Source organism: Nelumbo lutea, chromosome 5 (genome assembly GCF_056320005.1).
Source record: "Nelumbo lutea isolate HS-2025 chromosome 5, American lotus-T2T, whole genome shotgun sequence".
NCBI classification, from domain to species: Eukaryota; Viridiplantae; Streptophyta; class Magnoliopsida; order Proteales; family Nelumbonaceae; genus Nelumbo; species Nelumbo lutea.
In genome coordinates, this window is record NC_142688.1 from 30041753 (window position 1) to 30061636 (window position 19884).

Below are 19884 nucleotides of genomic sequence, written 5' to 3' on the forward strand. Positions count from 1 at the left end.
TTAAAGAATAATGTCAGAAAAGTCTAACTGGCCCATATTGGAGATAAATAGAGGGAACAATTTTTTTTGTGGGCCATCCTAACTGTCTCATGGGCTATTATTGGGGTCCATCGGATCTTAAGATAATGGTTGGATGCCCTATCGTTGTATGTTGGAAAGAATGGGTTGTTCAAAAGATAAGTTAAGAGGATTCGCATTAATAATTTCTCTCTCTCAGTAAAGTACCAATGAACACCAAATATCTCCAAGCAGTGGGCCCATAAATGAACACAGAAATGTTCATAATTTTAAGTTGCTATTGAAATTAGAGCAGTCATGATAAATCTCCTAATCATTTAAGAAACGGAGACTTTTTTTAATTGTTACATTAATTAGCAAGAACAAAGGTATACAATGACACATGGTGGTGGGCTGTGTTAATCTTATCAATTTCTCAAACTCCTACTCTGTATTAATCATATCAATTTGATATTCATGAAAACAATTTGCAAGCCACCTGAGTTTATCAATTTGATATTTCTGTAGGGATCCACAAATCCCACAACCCGGCAAGCTTAAATATGTATCGATAACTGAGAGAGTCTTTTACCAGACCAAGAAAAAGTAAAGGAAATTTGAGAGAAGACAAGAAGAAATGGAATGGTAAAAAAGAAACCAGAAAAAAAAGTAGTCCCATTGAACCCTGAATTATCTGTACAATAAGATTTTTTTTTTCTTTTTCTTCTTCTGTGTTCTGGATACTAGAATCAGTGCAAGGTAACTGGGACCACAATGCCCCCCAATTCACTGTCATTTGGGTCACTGTGACCCAACCATGATGGGTCAACTATCATATTGTTAGTTAATCCAAGTGGGCCCCACAAATTGTTTGTGGACCCCATATTAAGGACATGAGGACCTCACCAATGCTAAAGCCATAGGGGAAAAATGAAAGATATTACTCAATATATATGAGGCCCACACATTATTATTGTAGATGGGTCCCACAAGACCCATGTCCACCATGGTTTAGGGCCACTGTGACCCAACCATGATCGGTCAAGTGTCAAACATGCATAAGTAGCCTAGATCAGCAACAATGTGCAATAACTCACACTTACCAAACAGTCTTCGGGCTGATAATGTCTTCTAACAGATCGACAAATATGTGCACTTACCAATTGGTCTTCAGACTGTTCAGATCTTATGTCAAAAGCTCAATACGTCTTTTTGACTGTCAGAGCTACAAGAAGAACTTCAACTTACATTACATCCCCGCCAAGAGAGAGAGAGAGATCCGCACACAAAGTGTTGTGAATGAAACGCCATAGAAATCCATTCACTTATTTTGCGTAATTCAACATCCAATTAACAAAGAAGTTACAAAAGAGATGAGAAGAAAAGAAAGGCCATCCCCATGATATCCTCCGCAAAATTTATGAACACACTCACAATCAATAACAAATTACAAAATAAGGAAACTACATTTGCTCCTCACCAAATTTAATCCCGAGAAATAAGAAAGAAGATAAAATACAAAAGAATAAATGAAAACACCTGTACCTAAGGAGACAATAAATCCATTGTTTAACCACTGCGCTGAGAAAACTATAATGACAAATCTCCCCTGAAGACTATATACACTGGTATTATAAATAAAAATCAAATACACCCTTGTTTCTTTCTGATCTCTCTTTTTTTCCTACAGTTAAAATTACAACAAATAAGAATGATCGTGTTTACCCTAATATGGATTGCTATTTGTTTGACCACTGGAACTCAATTTCAAGATTCCGTGAGGGCCCGCTTTTGCTCTCAGGCAGCAGAGTGTACTCCCCAGCCACTGCTCCCAACATCACAACCCGGTCGATTTGGATTGTTACTTTACCAAATGAACTCTGCAATTAGATTACAATAATTTGATCAGCCTCCACAACAAGATGCAACGAAACCCACAATCTCTTTGAAACTTCCTCTTTGGATCATTCTCATTTTTTATTGAAAGCCATTCAGAGTGGTGAGTCAAGAGGTCATTTACCTTTCCAAATTTGCTCTTATTTTTGCAGGAGATGTGAAGCTTTTGGCCTTTAGGAGGGCTTTCAAATGCCCATGCAAAGCTCTCGTCCCATTCGGGAGTAGGACCAGTTGATACAACCTGAATACCAAATGACAAGAGTCAGGTCAGTAAATTTTATCCATTCGTGTTGTAATCTTTAGCTGCAAAAGGTAAAAAGAAGGTTAAAAAATGAGGTTTCAAGAGAAAATGGAAACTCCTGCTTCAAGGATGGGCTCCAATAAAATAATGCAAGTTAAATGTTGGAAGATATAACATCTTAAAACTTAACCTGTCATTCTTAAACCCACAATTAAAGAATGACAGAATGGTCATTGAATTGGCGGTTCCACATGCTCTGCCACCTCCATGAAGCATTACAGATGACAAAATCCTATGAAGCGTATATTTTCTATCAAAATAAATAGTGGTGATTTAATTAGTGCACTCTTTTCGAGCAAAAACACGAATGTCCTACTGTATCTATCATTTAATTGGATTGACAATTCAACCAATAGTTCTGCGCTTTCTCTATGTTTTGATGCCATGTATGACAGACACAACAGGTCGCTTGTGGGTCACTCTGCAACCACCTCATCTGATCATCAAACTCATTCTAAATGTCACCAAATGAATGTGACAAAGAAAGTTGCATGGTTGCCATGGTTGTCAAAGCAACAAGGTTAACCTAGGCCTGCCCTTTAGCTGGGTGATTTGCATTGTGCACTCAAGCATTAAACATTTCAAAATCCTAACATTTGAGCATTTCTGCATGAAAAGTGTGTATATTTGGGGTGGGGGGCATAATAACAGTTCAAGTTCCACATAGCAAGGCATGTGACAAAATACTTGCAAGCAGCAAAGCAAGCGTATGGATTCTCAAATAATCAATTTCATAGATATGACAGCATGTTCAATTTATCAAGTTGATTAAATGAGAATGCTGTCATTTCTAATATTAATGAATATGTACTGTTTTATTGTCGCACTACATAATATCATTTATTTTACTACTGGCTACTCCAATTCCCATACAAGTCACATAAGAAAATGTAAGACAAATTAAAACAAATATTCATATGTTCTTAAGGCTGAGTTTGAAAGGAGTTCAACTGCAAATATGTTGAGAGTGCAAAACCTTATATTTTATATTATTTTGTATGTATTTATGCTGTACATATTTGTATTTGTACTCTTTCCAAACTGAGCCTAAAATTTGGAAAACAACCAAGGTTTTAGACTTTATGGATGATTTAGAGCTGAAAGATGATATGTTGCACAATACACATGCATTATCCAGTCATTATAAGAAACAATACTGCTAGACACCTAGATAACTGCCTAAAGTTTAATGCAAGCACCATTCTTCAAAAGGTCTAGGTGACCTACATGAAGCCATTCTTGGAGTATACTCATTCAGGAAATGCAGAAAAAATGATATCCCAAGATGCATCTAGGGCATATAGTTTTAAAAGATCATAAACAGAAAAGATACTAGCCACCTTGAGACAGAGAATCTCCAATTTGTGCTAAAATAAAAGTGCATTGAATAATGGAGGGTACATGAGATTCTCTAAGATGTTCCACAACTTTTAATATTATCATTTTTTTGGAAAATAATATGATTACTAAAGCATAAAGATTTGTTATGAGGGCCAAAGCAAAACCCGCTGTGGAAAACAGTTCACCAACACTAGAACAGTCAATGCCAATGTAGCATCTCCCTCCCTTGGGAAATTAATCCCAATTAGAAATAGAACTCCCCCCCCCCCCCAAAAAAAAACCCTTTGGGGATAGGATAGTCCCCAGAATAAATGATTCTTGGATAACCCTTGCTTAGCTAATGAGTCAGTTAGAGAGTTTGCAGACCTTTGTGCCCAAATTGCTGTGGCACTGAGATCACTCAAAATTTCCTCTGCCTCCCTTATTGCACATCTATAATTCCAAGGGCCTTCTTGGTTTCTCTAAAGCCATCCTTTCACCACTTTGGATTTCCCTAAGGTTCATAGAATTGGTCGTTCTTGCTCCTTCTAGAACTGCCCAAATTCTGCACTAGTATTATTACTTTGTGGTGACAAAGGTTAAAGCCTCCATTTTGAACAGACACCATCAATGCAAGTCAAAAAAATTGTTAGTCTGGATGTCCAAATATTTTGATGTAGACGAAGAAAGGTCTGGTATCAACACACTAGTTCATAAAAGTGCACAACCATGGAACAAGACTCTGAAGTTGGTGAGTCAAAACTTGGACGATGTCCAATGTCAAAGAATTTCCTTGTAAAAACTTTTTGTTCCAGATGTTCTAAACCTATTACATTGAGCTCCAATCCCATGTGGCCACACATAAATATAGATTGGAAACCCTAAATTAACATGAATATCAGGTTTCCTTCAAACCAAGTTTGCTACAAGATTATTACTCCCTTTAACATATATTGACAAAAGAAATCTACTTTAGAATAGCTCCCTTTTTTGAGAAAGCTAATTAAAGAATGTGGACTTGGAATCTTGAATCTCAGTTTTAGTCAAAGTGGTTAGAAAAGGGAATTAAAAAGTTCAACTGATAATTACGTGATCTTTGGGGGGGGGGGGGGGGGGGGAACAATAATGGGAAACAAATGAATGGGATCTCAAGCACTTTACCTTGGTTTGCCTAGGTGGAGTGTTTCCAAGTGTGAGTTTGCAGTAGACACTGGGATTTCCCACTGATTGCTTCAAATTGTTGCCACGCTTAATGATTACCATTAATGTGCCTGGCAAGCACTGCAATAGAAGCTCTGCCTTCTCCTGAAATCGGGGTGGACCAGACTGGATCAAATATTGCAGCAAAGGAATTGCCTCTGCAGCAGCAACTGATTGAGCTTTGGAGACTTCAGCTGGGCATGCTGACCAAGCTTGTCTGAGAAGGAAAAGTGAATCCAAAGCAGCTTCCTGAGTTGCCTCTGAGCCAGTCTTGAGTGACGTGACCAAATGTGGAATACTAAGTGTGGCAGGTTCAGTAGCTCTCAAACGTGGGAAATTGCTAAGGAGTGCATTTAGAGCTTTCAGATATTCCTCGTTTACACTTCCAGTGGCCCATAAATCCTTCTCAATAGCAGCTGAAAGAAAGCAAAAGGAACAAATGGATAGCAGAAAATGTTAATTGCATGCACGAAACAGCACTTTTAGTAACTTCTCCATAAATTATATTAGAAAGATGCAATACTGCAATAACAGCAATACAGACATGTAAAGAACCAATAATATACTTTCAGGCAACAATAGTTGAAACCATATATCTGACCTCCATACAACCTGCCTTAGATAGATAGATGCTCCCAAGTAAAAAATCAAACATTTTCTTAACCTATTAGAGAAAGCTTCAAATAATTCATGGATCTGAAGGTTAAAGAGAGTTCAGCTGTTTGAGAGTTTTTGAAGCCTTGATGCAAAAACAACCAGATATTCCTGTGGTTTTCTGGCACATGGTCCAGACTCCAGAGACCACTCCTGCACCTCATCTCAACACAATATGGTGCCTTGTTATTACATCTAAACTGACTTCAAGTCCTTTTTTATCATTAACTTATCAGGAAACTTTATTGATGGGAAAGAAAGATGGGATTTGAAGACACTTGGGAATGCAGTCATTCAAAAAGAGACCAGTGAATGCACCAGTCAAAGGCAAAATTTTATTCTTTCTCGAACAAAGGAAATGGCCCTAGATGTAGCAAAATGGAGGCATAAGCAGCACAGAGAAGCATTTCCAAATGTTGTGGAACTGGAGAATAGGAATTCTATGGTCAAACACAAAAACTGGATGAGGCTTGTTGGAGGAGGAAAGCTAACCCAATATAACATAAATAAAACATAAGTTGCAAGAAACTAAACATATGTTTCCTCTCTTGAAATCAAGTTTCTAGAACTATAAGACACTGGAGAACAGGTCAACCAAGAAGAAAGAACAAAGCATAACTTCTAATATAATGCTACAAACATCCATTACAATAGTAACAGACATATCTGCTAAAAAGAAAGATCAAATTGAAAGTAGAACTTTTTACAATACTAACTGAGATAAGAAAATATACCAGTTATAGCTCTCACTGTTTCACTAGAAGCATACTCCTGAATGGTATGGTTAGAGAAGAGCAGTTTGATAAACATTGCCGCCTGAACTGATGTATCTGGATCACTTGAACCAATAAGATCCAGTACAACCTGAACGCCACCAGCTTCTGCAACAGCTCTTTTGTTTGATCGACTGTACATTACAAGGTTTTGCAAGGCACATATAGCTACCACTTTCATTTCTTCTGTGGGTTGGTCTTCAAGCAGATTCACCAGAGCTCGACAAGCTGAAACAGCATCCATAGTTCGAGCAAGAGCCTCATTCTGAAAAAGATCACCAAGAGCCAAGGTTGCTAGTAGTCTTGCTTGCTGAGCTTGAGTTTGTGGATCCAACAGGTACTGGGACAATGGTGCAATTGCAGACTTAGCAGCTTTTGTTTCTCTGATCTTCACATTGTTCAGCAACACTTCCAGCAGTCTTGCTGCAGTTTCCTCACACTGATGGCACCTGAGAAGTTCCAAAAGTGCCTCCACAGCACCACTTTCAGCCATTGCCTCAGCACTGGTAGAGTCATCACTTTCCAACACAAGCAAAGCATTTAATGCACCAATTATTGTGGTTTCTGTGCCAGAACGGAGCAATCTTACCAACACTGCAACAGGTACCTCCAAATAAAACTCAGAACTAAACTGCAGAATACTGGATAAAACAGAAGCAGCAGATTCCCACAAGGCATGAGGCAATGGAGGATCAGCTTGTAGTATCACTTTAGATAACTCATTGACACCGCCCTCTTTTGCAATCTCATTTGGCCAAATTATTGCAACACTGACAAGTGCCTTTATACTTCTCTGCTGCAGAATGGGTATACCTGAACCTAGGACTCGTATTAGAGGCCCAATAACTTGTTGTGTTATCATGTCCTTCTGAAGATGTTCTTCCAAGAGCAAATGTGATAGAAGTTCAGCTGCCAGCTGTTGCACAGCTGGAGCTAGAGAATCCAATAAAGGGATAAGTGGCTCAACAGCTTGGTGAGGAGTCAAATTGTAGTCTGCACGGCATTGAGGATGCTCCAAAATATTAACAAGAACCTGTAAAACACTATGCTGTCCATCAGGACCAAATTCTGGTCTTGATAGCAATAGGAAAAGGGGTTCAACCACTTTAGCTGCAGATGGGCCTTTTGCTATGTTTGTATTATTAGTCAGTATCCGAAGCAATTCTGCAAATACAGCACAGAGAAAATCAGGTGCCTCATGTAAAATGTCTAGTATGCTCTCAATGGCTCCAGCTTTTACCATTTCCATCTTACATGCTGGCCTGTCTTTTCCTAACTTCACAAGAGCTTTTGATATAGCCTCATGAAGTGTGTAATTCCTACCAAACAGAAGGCTAACAAGAGGAATGACTGCACCATGTGCAGCAACTAGTTCGGCCAATTGTTCATCATCCAATAGTCTATCAAGTGCACGGACCACTGAATGATGAGCAGGACCAAACTCAGTTACAAGAAGAGACACCAGAGGTTCAACACAACGAGCTGCAGCTACTGTAGACCTAATTTTTGTATTGCTGAAAAGGACACAACACAATTCAGCAGCATCTCCTTTCAGCTCCATTGAACAATTTGATGAAAGGATCCTGCAAAGAACATCCACCGCATTCATTTCAACATCTGCAACAGCTAGGGCTCTCGATGGACTTTCACACAATAACCTAACCAATGCACCAATAGCAGCATGTTGCTCCCTTTCCAAGCCAGTGCTAAGAATCTCAACAAGGGGTTGAATAGCTTGTCGAGAAGTTTCAGCATTCCTGATATGGTCTGAGGAAAACAGGCTCTCCAATGCTTTGGCAGCACTGTATCTTGCCCCTCTTCCACCAAGCCGTAAAACTGCTACAAGTTGATTAACAGCACCAAATACAGAATCATGCTTCCGTATTTCAGCACTGTCAAATAGAATCCCTAATAACTCAGTGGCAGCTTCCTCTGTTGCATCTTGTGGACCAAGTGAAAGGTATTTAGTCAGAGCCTCTAAAGCCCCTGATTCAACCATTACTATCTTGTTTGAGGGACTGTCTTTTGCAAGTTGTGTCAAGAGCCCAAGAGCCAGAAAAGGTGCACCAGGTCGATCTGGAATCGGTTTCAGCAAATCAACAAGTGAAGGTATTGCTTTTCGAGAAGTAGCACCATTTCTAATGTCATCAACTCTAAACAACCTTTCAAGAGCAATCTGCTCTGGATTGGGCACCAAAGCAAACTCTTCTGACAATTCCAAAAGGTCACATATATCAACCTCGGCACATCCCAGTAAAGAAATAAGCCCAGCGGCTGCCCCGGAATTTGCAACAGCTAGAAGAGTCCCTCTGCTACCATTACAAACAAGACTAGCAAGTGCTTGTGCTGCAAAATATCTATTAGCTGATTCCTCTGACTTCAACAGGTTTGCAAGTACAGGAACAGATCGCGTAGTTGTGTGTGCCCGTATGATATCTCTGTCTTGAAACAGAATTGCAAGCAGCAAAGCACAAACCCATGTGCTGCTATCTTCTCTAAAATCACTCTGCACAAAATTATATGGACAGAGTCAAAAGAAGCCTCAAGAATTGTATTAGCATTGATGCAACATCAAGAATGATACCAAGCAAATGCATAGCAATATCAATTATGAAAAAAAAAAAACAAAGGAAATATTATTCACAGATCACAGCATATTTTAGCAATACATGCACAACTCATACTAAACAAATAAGTTGTGCAGTTCATGTGAAATATCAAGATGAGCCATATGGTTGAAATACCTGAATGGCTTGTGACAAACACCGAGATATTTTGTCTGTAAGAACTTCAACTGCTCCAACCTCCATAATGGCAGTTTTACTTTTATCATCATGACATGCAAGAACAGAAAGCAGCCAAATAGCTAAGCTGTCACCAGAAATAACTGATGTACCATTTTCAGTTTCATTATTTTTAGTTTGTTCCTTTCCATGCCTGTAAATGCTTATTTCCTCATTGTTTTCACTATCCCCCTGATCTGGCAATGAAGATGTTTGTGCTGAATTGAGCATCTCAACAAGAGATTGAATGAGATAGGCACATGAGTTTGACTCATTCAGAGCTTGAACCACTCTTTGGTGGTGCACCTTCGCAGCACAAATAAGAAGTGCAGTTCCACCAACTTTCACCTTCATGTTTTTAGAACCAACTACCCTCCTTGCAATTGATGAAATACAGCCCAAAGTACTTGAAATTGTATCCCCAAGAACAACAGGCTGATCACGGCAAAGCCTTGATAAAATTTCTATAGCTTTATCCTGCAACAAGGGTGTTGCATCTGCAATGCATGAAACTATTGGAGCTATGGTATTTGGATATTCAGCTAGTACAGCCCATGCAGGTTTTATATGCATGGTAGGTCCTTTTGACCTTGACAACAAAGAAAGTGCATCAAGTGCTTCTGATGTGGCAGCAGATTCAATATTAGCAGACTCCAGAAGAGAAACTAGTGCAAGAACTGTCCCAGCACGATTTACACAGTCAGATATTGAAGAATCAATTGAGCGACATTGGAGGAGACGGGCAATTGCTGCTGCAGCATGGGCTCTTCCATCAATTGTGCCGTTTCGCAATACTCTTGTAGCAGGCAAAATAATTTCATCAGGAAATGCCTGCTCCGGGACTTCCTTATCCAAAAGAAGATTAGCCAATGCCCTTGTTGCTTGTTCAGCAACTTCCAGAGCTGAAGAGTTAGCAAGAACAACTAATGGGGCCAATGCATCTATAGCAACCGCAGCAATGTCCCGGTTTTGTTTAACTGAAAGAAAAATGGCAGCAAGGCAGCATGAAGATTCCATTAAAATCTTTTCAGAGTCCACATTTAAAAGCTTCATGGCCGACCAGAGAGCCTTGACAGCAATACTACTTTCCCGTAAGTCCTTCCGGCAATCAAAGAGTCCAGCTAAAACTGATGCAGATTTAGCTTGTGTTTCTTCTCTCGTAGAACTCAAGATTTTAATTATTGTTTCAAGTGCATCATTTGCAGCACTTCCTTCATGTAATATATCCTTAAGGGGAGCCACCAAAAGCAAACTTTTCAGGGCATCCAAAACATAAACCTTAGATTCAGGTAGATCACTGGTCAGCAAAGCAGTTAGTTGGCTGATTGTCCCCGTATCAGATTTATGGATGAGATGGTTCAATGTCTTTGCTGCAATCCCTTTCCCATTCTCACTTCCATTTTTCAGTAGCCATAATAAAGCAGGCACAGCATCAGCACTTTCTACACAAGCCCGTATATCTTCACTGTGGTTGCAGAGGTTTCCTAAGATTGTTGCAGAATCTTCCTTGGCTTTAACAGACCCTGTCTCTAGAATTTGAACAAGTGGAGGTATGCCACCAGCAGCAGTTATGGCCCATTTACTTTCATCGTTCTCATTTGATAGGAGACAGAGCAATGCAACTGCACATTCTTGTTGTTGCTCCGAGGAAAGACCAAGAAGGGATATTAATAGTTGAACCCCCTCCCGACCTTGAAGGGAACGCCATAGACTGCCTTCATTGTTGCAAAGTAAGAGAAGGGATCTTATCAGCTCATCTTGAACCTCATTGGTTGCCATTGTGATCAAACCAACAAGGAGACGCTTTGCATCAGAATTCATTAGCCTCTTTGAGAGAATGGCATTTGTATACAAGCTTGCTAAAGCTTCAATGGTACGTTCCTGCACAAGAAATGGTAACCGAGGTTTAAACTGCTTAACTAATACCTGCTCAACAATAAAAGGGTCTGATGCTCTGATAGATTCTGCTTTGCTATCATATATCATGAGAGCCGAAGCTAATGCCCCCAATGTATCAGCAACCTGAGCAGGTGAAGTGCATGACTCAAGACTTTCACCAAGGCTAGAGATGACATATGCCAAGCCGCCAGAGATATTTGCTAGAGCACACATAGCATTCTCCTGTAATGCTTGGGCACACTCACCTTGCATGAATTCTTTTGAGGGAGCTATTGTTGCATTTATCAAAGCAGGTATTCCATTAGAATTAGCTATCTCACGCCTTGCTTCTTTGCACTGAGCAGAAAGGGATTTAAGAGCACCTGCAGCTTCTGCCCTAACAGAGGCTTCATTACCTGGCCCTAATAGCTTGAGGAGTTGTTTAGTAGCACCTGCATCTAAGATTCTAGGGCAGACAGATGCATCCTCCATCATCATGCATGCAATAAGAAAGCAAACATTTGCTTGTGTACTTGATTGTCCAGTTGTGAGTAACTTTGCAAGTATATCCACACCTCTTGCTTCTATTGTTGCAGACCAGAACCCCTCAGTGCTGCTAGATAGGTTTCTCAAAGCTCCAGTTAACAGGTTGTCAACCAAGTTTCCAGCCTTTAGCCCATTTTGTAGTTGCTCCCAAAGCACAGGAACAACTCCTTCCGTTGAGAAAATCTTTGATCCAACATGATCCTTAGCCCCACCTTGAGAAACAGCATGTATTGCCTTTGCAGCTGCAATTTGTCCTTCTGCAGAGCTGGACCTGAGCAGACCAAGCAATGGAGGAATGCAACCCCCAAGCAAGACTTTTACCCTTAGCTCATCCTCCTTACATAGAGAACCTAATACAGTAGCAGCCTGTATTTTCACTCCAAGTGATCCTGATCTGAGAAGAGAAACAAGTATGGGAACTGCTTGAGAATGAGATCCAACAGCACTGAAAGCATTGTCACGTGTATCAATAAGGTCCAGCAACTGTTTCAATGAGCTCTCTTTCTCCTGTACATTTGAAGAGCCCCTCCGCAATTGCTCAATGCATTGGGCAACACTTGCCAAGGTCCCATCTGGGTCCTCCATTGTTCCACGGTCCCTGTAGGAAATTGAACGAATAAGATCCTAAACTTGCAATTACTAACAAATACTGCTTTATGCTAGACAACATAAAACTGAACTGATAATGGACAAGAGCATAGATAAACACCATCATCATCCTAGAGACTTGGGAAAGCATATACTTAATGAGCCTCTTTCCAACAAAACAATTCAATATGAACCAATAGAAGAGGCACTACCATGAATTCATAAAAAATAAAGCAAAGCATATTAACAAGATAGATTTTAGTTATTCCAAAACAATAACTTGGAAATTCACTTTATTTAAAGCTACAAGATATTCACAAGTGTACTGCTTCAAGATTAGAGTATGCAACTGTATGGTGAAAGTAAGGGTCTACAAGAAGTATGAGATTACTTGGGCCAAGTATCAATATATCAAAAGATTATATATCAGTTTATACCTATTTATTCAGTTGCAAGGAAGATGGATAATCCAAAGTATCTCAGACTTCCTTTAAGAACAAATTCTAAAGTGAGTTCCTTTCACAACATGGTAATGAGAAAGTTTGAGAATTAGCAGCTAAGAGGAAAACCTGTGTTTCATATGGCAGCCCACTACTATCCTCAGTGTTGCATGGAATGCCCTAAACAGGTGAAATGTCTATGTTGGACATTGGGTAGACTTCTGACACTCCATGTATTCTCGAGGAACACTTCTATGTGATATTTCCCTTTTTACCTTGCTTATTTGACACAAAATAGCATAGCTAATGTACATAATGAAAGATATTTTTCATATAGAACTTACTTGAGTAACAAAGATATACTTGAAGGCCTTTTTTTTGACAAGTTACTTTTGAAGACCTTTTTTCTTATAGGTATAAGATGTTACAATTCGAATTATATTAAGTATTTTTATAGTACATACATTAATTTCATGTTGCCAAGTCCATGTTCTTTTGTCTTACCAAGTCAGACTCCTACCCATGTGTCAGATTCTGATTAATGATTTTTTTTATAGATAAAATTCTATTGATTTCATTAGAAGCAAATGATAAATAATTCATTACAAGCATCCCAAAATGAGGTGCGAGGTGCAGACTCACTCATTGATACAGGAACATCATAAATTTACAATTGGGCCCAGTATAACTGTTCCCTAGTTACCCCTTGTTTAGCTAGAGAATCAGCAAAAGCATTTGCCTCCCTCCCCACCCACTGTATAGTTACCTCCATCTGCTGAGTTAACCATTTGAATTTCTCCAATTCATTTCTGTAAGCCCAGATCACTGAATCTGGGTTTTTTAGCCAACACACCACCACCTTGGAGTCCCCTTCTATCACCAAATTTTCCAATCCCAACTCTCTTGCAATCTGTACACCTTGTAGGGCTGCGTACAATTCTGCCTTTAAGGAGTCTCCATTCCCCACTGGTCCTGAGAAGAGTGCTCTCAAGTTTCCTTCCTTGTCTCTGATTCCAATTAATGATTATCATGTCAATGTGAATGCAACACTGCTTATTCTCTCCAAGATCCATAATAATATCATAAACTCCCAAGGCTCTGTTTGGAAATAGTACAAATACATATAAAATAATACAAAATACAAGGTTTTACACTCTACATATTTGTATTTGTACTCTTTCCAAACTGATCCTAAAGGAAAATTCAAATAGGCTTTATTTAATAAATTTTGTGTGGGTAAAAACCAGTGTTTTAAAAGTGCAAGGTGCAAGGCAAGGCGCGCGCCTTTTTAAGCAAGGTGCAAAATTACAAAAAAAAAAAGTCAGAAATTTCAAAAAATTGCCAAAAATTTTAAAAAATGCAAAAAAAAAAACAAACATAATGTTAATAAAAAATATACACTTAAATTTTAAAATAAATGTTTTAAAAAAGCTATTATCTAAAATTAAAATACATAAACATAACATGTAAAGCATATTCAAATGAAATTTTAAAAATAAAAGCAAACATATAAAGCATTTTCAAGCATGTAAAACCCACAATCTCTTTTTTTCCTTAATTGCATTGCTTCAAGTAGCTAATGTGATGTAAAACATATTGCATTCTTGATTCTATAAGTCGCCTTTATACCATGCCCCTCAAGGCAAGCCCGGACAAGTTTATGTTAGGGTCTGAAATTCTTATTTCTCACATAAAAAATCATGATTTTATAACTTCCATTGCCTTTTAAGAAGATATTTTATTGCAATGAATGAATGAACAACATTAGCGAATAGGGGGTTCTCGGACCTGGGCACACCAGGCGTGCACCTTTTTAAAGGGGTGCGCCTAGGACCTAGGCGAGGCACATACCCCAAAATGCGCCTCACTTGTGTGCCTAGGCACGCCTTTTAAATCATTGGTAAAAACTAATGTCACATTGGAAGTTATTAACAAGCACACTCTATCCTAGAAATCTGGCTGTTTCAGACACCATTGCATATTCACATGTCATTTTTTCTATGTACCATTCACTCATATGGTTATTCTTTCTTTTGGTTAAGCATAGATCAAAGAAGATTTATTCAGAAAATAAAACAAGACAAATATAAAAGAAATAAAAAGTTAGACTGAGGATGACTAGCTCAACCTAACAGGTAATGTGTCCATCCCATGGACCACAATTCCCGCTTCATGCAAATTACCATTAGTGGGTAATGTGTCTAAGCATTTCTCATCCATGCATTTCTCATCCTATTCATGCAAATTCCCGCTTGGCAGTGAGCCATAAAAAGCTTAGCAAACATGATATGCTTTAATTGGAGGGAGGGAGCTTTGCATAAGTCTCCAGCATTTCTCATCCATACAGTATCTGACAAAAGCTTCATGTCTTCGTTTTTCTTAAAAGATCGGCCTAGTTATAAATTTAAGTGGTGTTTGGTAACATCCTTGGGAATACTTTTTTTTTCTATTTTCTGGGCAAGAAAAAAAAAAACAGCAGAAACATTTTTCTGGAACAATATATCACCTAATAAGCAGAGGTTGCTAACAAGGATATATCAGCTTTAGCCAAATTGTCAATGTTTCTATCAAAGTGAACTTTTTACTTACCTTGTACCAATCTTCATGCTTGAACGTGGAGTCGGAGGTTCTGAGTCTTGATGTTTTGTGTCCCCATTTCTTTCCTGTTACCATAAGAAAGAAAAAGGATGGGAATGATCATCAGACAAAAAAGCAGAAAATTTTATCCCAACTCTAATTTTCTCATAATATGGTGTTGGTTATCAAAAAGAGAATGTAAGATTGGTAAAGCCATAGGGAAAAAAGGAGCAAACATGTGCACAACATCCAAATTATCAGTATTGCAAAGAGTATCGGAAAGGAAGTTTTAAGAGATGTATCAGGATATACCTTGGGTATGCATGGATATGATGAGAAAATTAAGACATTCATGGATATATGTGGAAAACTCATGTGAATCCTAATACTACATAAATAACATAATCAAAGGGCTAAAATAAATAAAAGGGTACATATACATAAGAAAGACAATTTCAAAAGATTATGTGAAGTGTGAACCATCAAGATACAATTAGGAAACAGCAGGAAATGATGGAAGAACTAAAAGGTGCATGTATATCTTAGCAAACCAATATAATTATCGTTTATACTTGACATCTATAAATATTAATAATCAAAACTTTATTTTTTGGTTGATAGGAAAAAGTTAAAAAATCTAGAACCCATGTAACTACAATAATTTAAGCATTGTGTAGTGGTGAATTTGTTGCCTTTCAACCAAGAGACCTAGGTTCAAATCTTCCTAAATGCATGCAGTTCTATACCATGGGAATCATGGGGAGTAGAGATAACTAGGGGGATAGAAAAACTAAAGATTTAATTAGGTGCCATTAATGGTGTTAAAAGGAGATAATAATAATAACTACACTTAATGTTAGGGGGTGTCAATAGTTGAGAGAGATAACTATGTAATTAATGAGAGCAACTGCTTGAATTTGTAAGCCTTAAATATAGGAGTTAATGGGAAGAAACAGAAGTTAATGAGGGAGGAAATTTGAATTTGAACTCCTTGAATATGAGTGTCGGTGAGGAGTGGGACTGCATCTACACACCCAACGTAGACCAGTCAAGGGAGTATAAGCTGATAACATAAGGATACAGGCCCACTTGTACCCCATGTTGGTATACTCAACAGATATGAACCATATTGGCCAATAAATACCAATACTTTAGACTTTGCATATACATTGACAGAAAATAAATAGAATATGATTGGACTTTCTCCAAAAAGAATGACAAGCTTCATAAGTGATTATACGAAGAGGACAATGCAGTGTTTGAAAAAGCACAAGGGCCTTTTTGTGCCCAAGTCATGCTCCTTTTTTGAGGCAAGGTGTAAAATTTTTCAAAATTCAAAAAAACAAAAAACTAAAAATAGTACTAATAAAAAATGCAAACTTAAATTTTAAAAGAAACTAAATGTTTTAAAAAACCTATTAAATTAAATTAAAATATATAAGCATAATATACAAAACATATTCAAGCACCTAACAATTCAAGCATGTGTTCTCTCCTAAATGCATTACTTCATGTAGCTAATGTGATGTTAAACATTTTGCATTCCTAATTCTACAAGCCAATTCTGCACCAAGCCCCTTGAGGCAAGCACAAACAAGTCAATGTCAGGGCCCTAAATTTTTGGTCTATAAATAAAGAAATTGGCTTTGTAATATTAGTTTCAATTCCATCTATCAAAAAAATATTAGTTTTAATTCCATATCTTTTAGGATTAGGAATCAAATGATGTTTGATGAAGAATGTCCTCATATTAAGAAGGATGAGAGAACATTAGAAAAGGAGGGGGGGGGGGGGGTTGGTCAGGGGTCTCAGCCACTTAGCTTGCAAAAGCACACAATTGAGCTGAGGCACAAGGTGCACCAGTCACAGACCTTTTCAAAGGGGATGTCCTCGGTGAGGCACACACCTTGAAATGCGCTTTGCCTGTACTCTTATGTGTGCCACATGCCTTTTTAATCACTGGGACAATTGAGACTTATATATGCTTAATGAGATTGGACTTCTTTTAGGTACCTATCCTTCTATTCTGAGATAAATTCCTAGAAAGCTGAATGTCATTGCTGATGAGTTGGTAAGATCAGGGGTTAATCAGGAAAGCGTGCATAACAAGTCTTCTCTTCCAGTATAAGAACTAAGGATTTGATCTAATACAACTTGGATGACTCATACCATTTGTCTGCTATCCACTTTGTACATCATCTTGATGAAATTTTCTCCATTATAGAAAAGCCAATAGGAAATTCAGTTCATTCAGAAGCATGGCCATTTAATATTACAAAGGCAATGCTTCACTGACCTAAAAAGAAGAAAGAGCCTTAGAGCTGCTGGTCAAGAAAAATCCACAACCATACTAAATGGATGCAAATGAAACAGTTTTTAAGAACTAACTGTAATCATGCAGTGGTAGAACATTTCTACAACAAGAATCTGCGAGACAGCATGAAATGTCATTTCCCAGAAATGGTGTCCACATAAACCATCTCTGTGCTGATTCTCAGCATTTGCACATACAAACATCAAAAAATATGTTTCTCACAACTAATAAACATAAAAAAAAAAACAAGAGTCTAGAGAATCCAATAAACATATTAATAAACATCAAAAAATATGTTTCTCACAATTGAGAAGAAATGGATAGGTTTGTTTTTTCAGAGTACTAAGTACCAGCTCAAAGAAACAAGAGTCTAAAGAGAATTCAAAGCTAGAATTAAAACCGTAATTAGATTAGAAATGTAACTATAACAATCCCAGTCAAAGACTATCGGTAGGAATCTTGAGCACCAATAAGGGCAAGGGTATGCATCTTGAGATCTAGACAGTGTCATTTCATACTAAGCCTATAAAGATTACTCCATTTTGACACCTAAACAAAATTTACCATTCAACCGGAAAGAAAATATATAAGCGGAGAAGTACCGCGTCATTAGTTCCATGGCTGCTACCATTGCTGGTAGCAAACCTCCACGTCAGTGTCGTCGCCAGCTTTGCAGCGGTTCTGGACCTCCAAATAAATCAATCCGGAACACTGCTCTCCTCCAGATCTACTGAGGAGCGACCATCAAAAAAGAAAAGCCTCCTGAAAAACTAGAAAATTCAATATATAAAATAAAGAAAGCAGACATGAAAATGCATATCGAATGCTAACTGCTAGAAAAACCAAAGATCTCAAGTCTGAAACAAAATGAATCTAATCGAGAAGTTGATCTTCAAAACCAATGACAGAATAGACTGCGGCACTGCAAAATCCCGAGTTCTGGAGTAAGAAGATGGCAGATCCAGAGGAAGGAGCAAAATCTCTAGTGACACGCAAAACCCTAGTAAAGTCATCTATCAAGAAGAGCACAACTTTCCTACCTTCGACTATGCTACCCCGCAGCAACAACAACAACAACAAAATCGTCCGATCCCAGAGATTTCTCAATCCATATCAAATCTCAGCAAATTCGAAAGAAACATAATGAAATGATCAAATTCACCGAAAAATAAAACCCACCAGATAGGCTGTTCTCCAACTCAAAGGCCAATGCTTCGACTTTTCCACTCAAAAATCGAGTGACGCAAAAGAATTTGAAAGAAAACTAAAACAAAACAACAAAATAAAAGAGAAGTAATAATATTTACACCTCTCAAGACAAAAAATGCTAAAGCATGCCGACTCAACAACTCAATCTCCGCAAAATCTTTCACAAAACAACCAGATTAGTCATCAATGTCGCTGAGATTCAGAGACCATAAAGAAATACGAGAAATTCTACATCTCGAGCTCCGAACAATGCAAGTATTAAATCCGAAAAGAAAAGAGAAAGATTCAAAGATTGAAATGCGGTGAATGTAGAAAGATCGAAATCAGAACATTGCAGAGAATGTTCTTTTTTCGCTAAATATTACAGAGAATGTTCCGTCCCTCACCTTCTGAGACTCGTCCTTTGGAACTAAAACAGCGGATGGAAGCAACGTCTTCTCAAATGCATGAATTTATTTGCAGAGAATTAGATGAAGATGGGGCATCCGAGTGCTTGTTCGGACTTCGGACAGAGCATTAGCAGCGGCTTCTCACCCCAGCATAGACGGGGGAAGATGCAATTTGCCAGATTTTTCTTTTTTCTTTTAAATGGATTTTATTTAAGATCTGCGGAGGCTTTTCCTGCGTAGAGTGCAGTGTTCCAGATTACGAGAATGGGCTTTTTCTCCCGCCGACAAATCTACGGCTCAGCCTCAGCTCATTTTAGCAGCTTCCCACAGGGCACAGGCACAAGCGAGCCGCCAGTTTAACCAGTAGAAATAATTTGGGAAAGAATCTCTATCGCATTTATTTATTTTATTTTTGGTTCATTTGCCAAAACACCCCGACATTCTTACAGATTTACCAAACCTTACAACATCACAACATGGTTGGTTTACACAATTTACCTTCTAATACCTCTAGGCTCTAACATTTTATATCGAGGAATGTTTAGTTATGGCTTCCAAATTCGAGTTCAGATCTCCAAATTCTTCATTTGCAACGATGAATCAACATTCTGATTTTTTCTTTTTTTTGAACTTGTATAAACAGACGTTAGGGTTAAAACTCTCGTTTCATTTTATTTAGGGTTGTAAATGAATCAGGTCTGCATTGGGACCAGCTAGAATTGGAATTAATCTAATATAAAATAATGAGACCTAAAATTAGATCTGATCTAATAGAGTCTGTAATTTTAAGATTCATAACCAAATTGATCGGTCGTTGTGACAATCGGATCTAACTTAATAGATCAGATTATAATAAATAAATATATTTATTTAATATATATTAAATATAATATAAATTGTGTATATAATTTATTTAATATTATATAATTTGGATTGGGTCTGAATCGGTTTAGTACTAACTATAATTGATTCTGAATAAAAAATAATCCACCCAATCCCAATCCCAAATGGATAATAAT

At 38.0% G+C, this 19884-nt stretch overlaps 1 protein-coding gene across 3 annotated transcripts; it reads right to left on the reverse strand.

Moving 5' to 3' along the window:
- Positions 1 to 1402: 1402 nt before the first annotated feature.
- Positions 1403 to 19108, reverse strand: LOC148851376 (protein CELLULOSE SYNTHASE INTERACTIVE 1-like). 3 transcript variants are annotated; one of them, XM_088946642.1, is made up of 9 exons: positions 18863 to 19108; positions 17870 to 18029; positions 17123 to 17249; positions 14966 to 15039; positions 8886 to 11946; positions 6103 to 8647; positions 4676 to 5130; positions 2018 to 2134; positions 1403 to 1877 (listed from the first exon to the last, which is right to left on the reverse strand). In XM_088946642.1, exons 3-9 carry the CDS (start codon positions 17150 to 17152, stop codon positions 1737 to 1739), a joined length of 6423 nt encoding a protein of 2140 aa, XP_088802768.1. In that variant the 5' UTR covers positions 17153 to 17249; positions 17870 to 18029; positions 18863 to 19108; the 3' UTR covers positions 1403 to 1736. The 3 variants fall into 3 exon arrangements, with proteins under 3 accessions (XP_088802768.1, XP_088802769.1, XP_088802770.1); XM_088946643.1 differs by lacking the exon at positions 17123 to 17249; XM_088946644.1 differs by lacking the exon at positions 17123 to 17249 and having other exon boundaries at positions 17870 to 18037; positions 18863 to 19042.
- Positions 19109 to 19884: the final 776 nt, after the last annotated feature.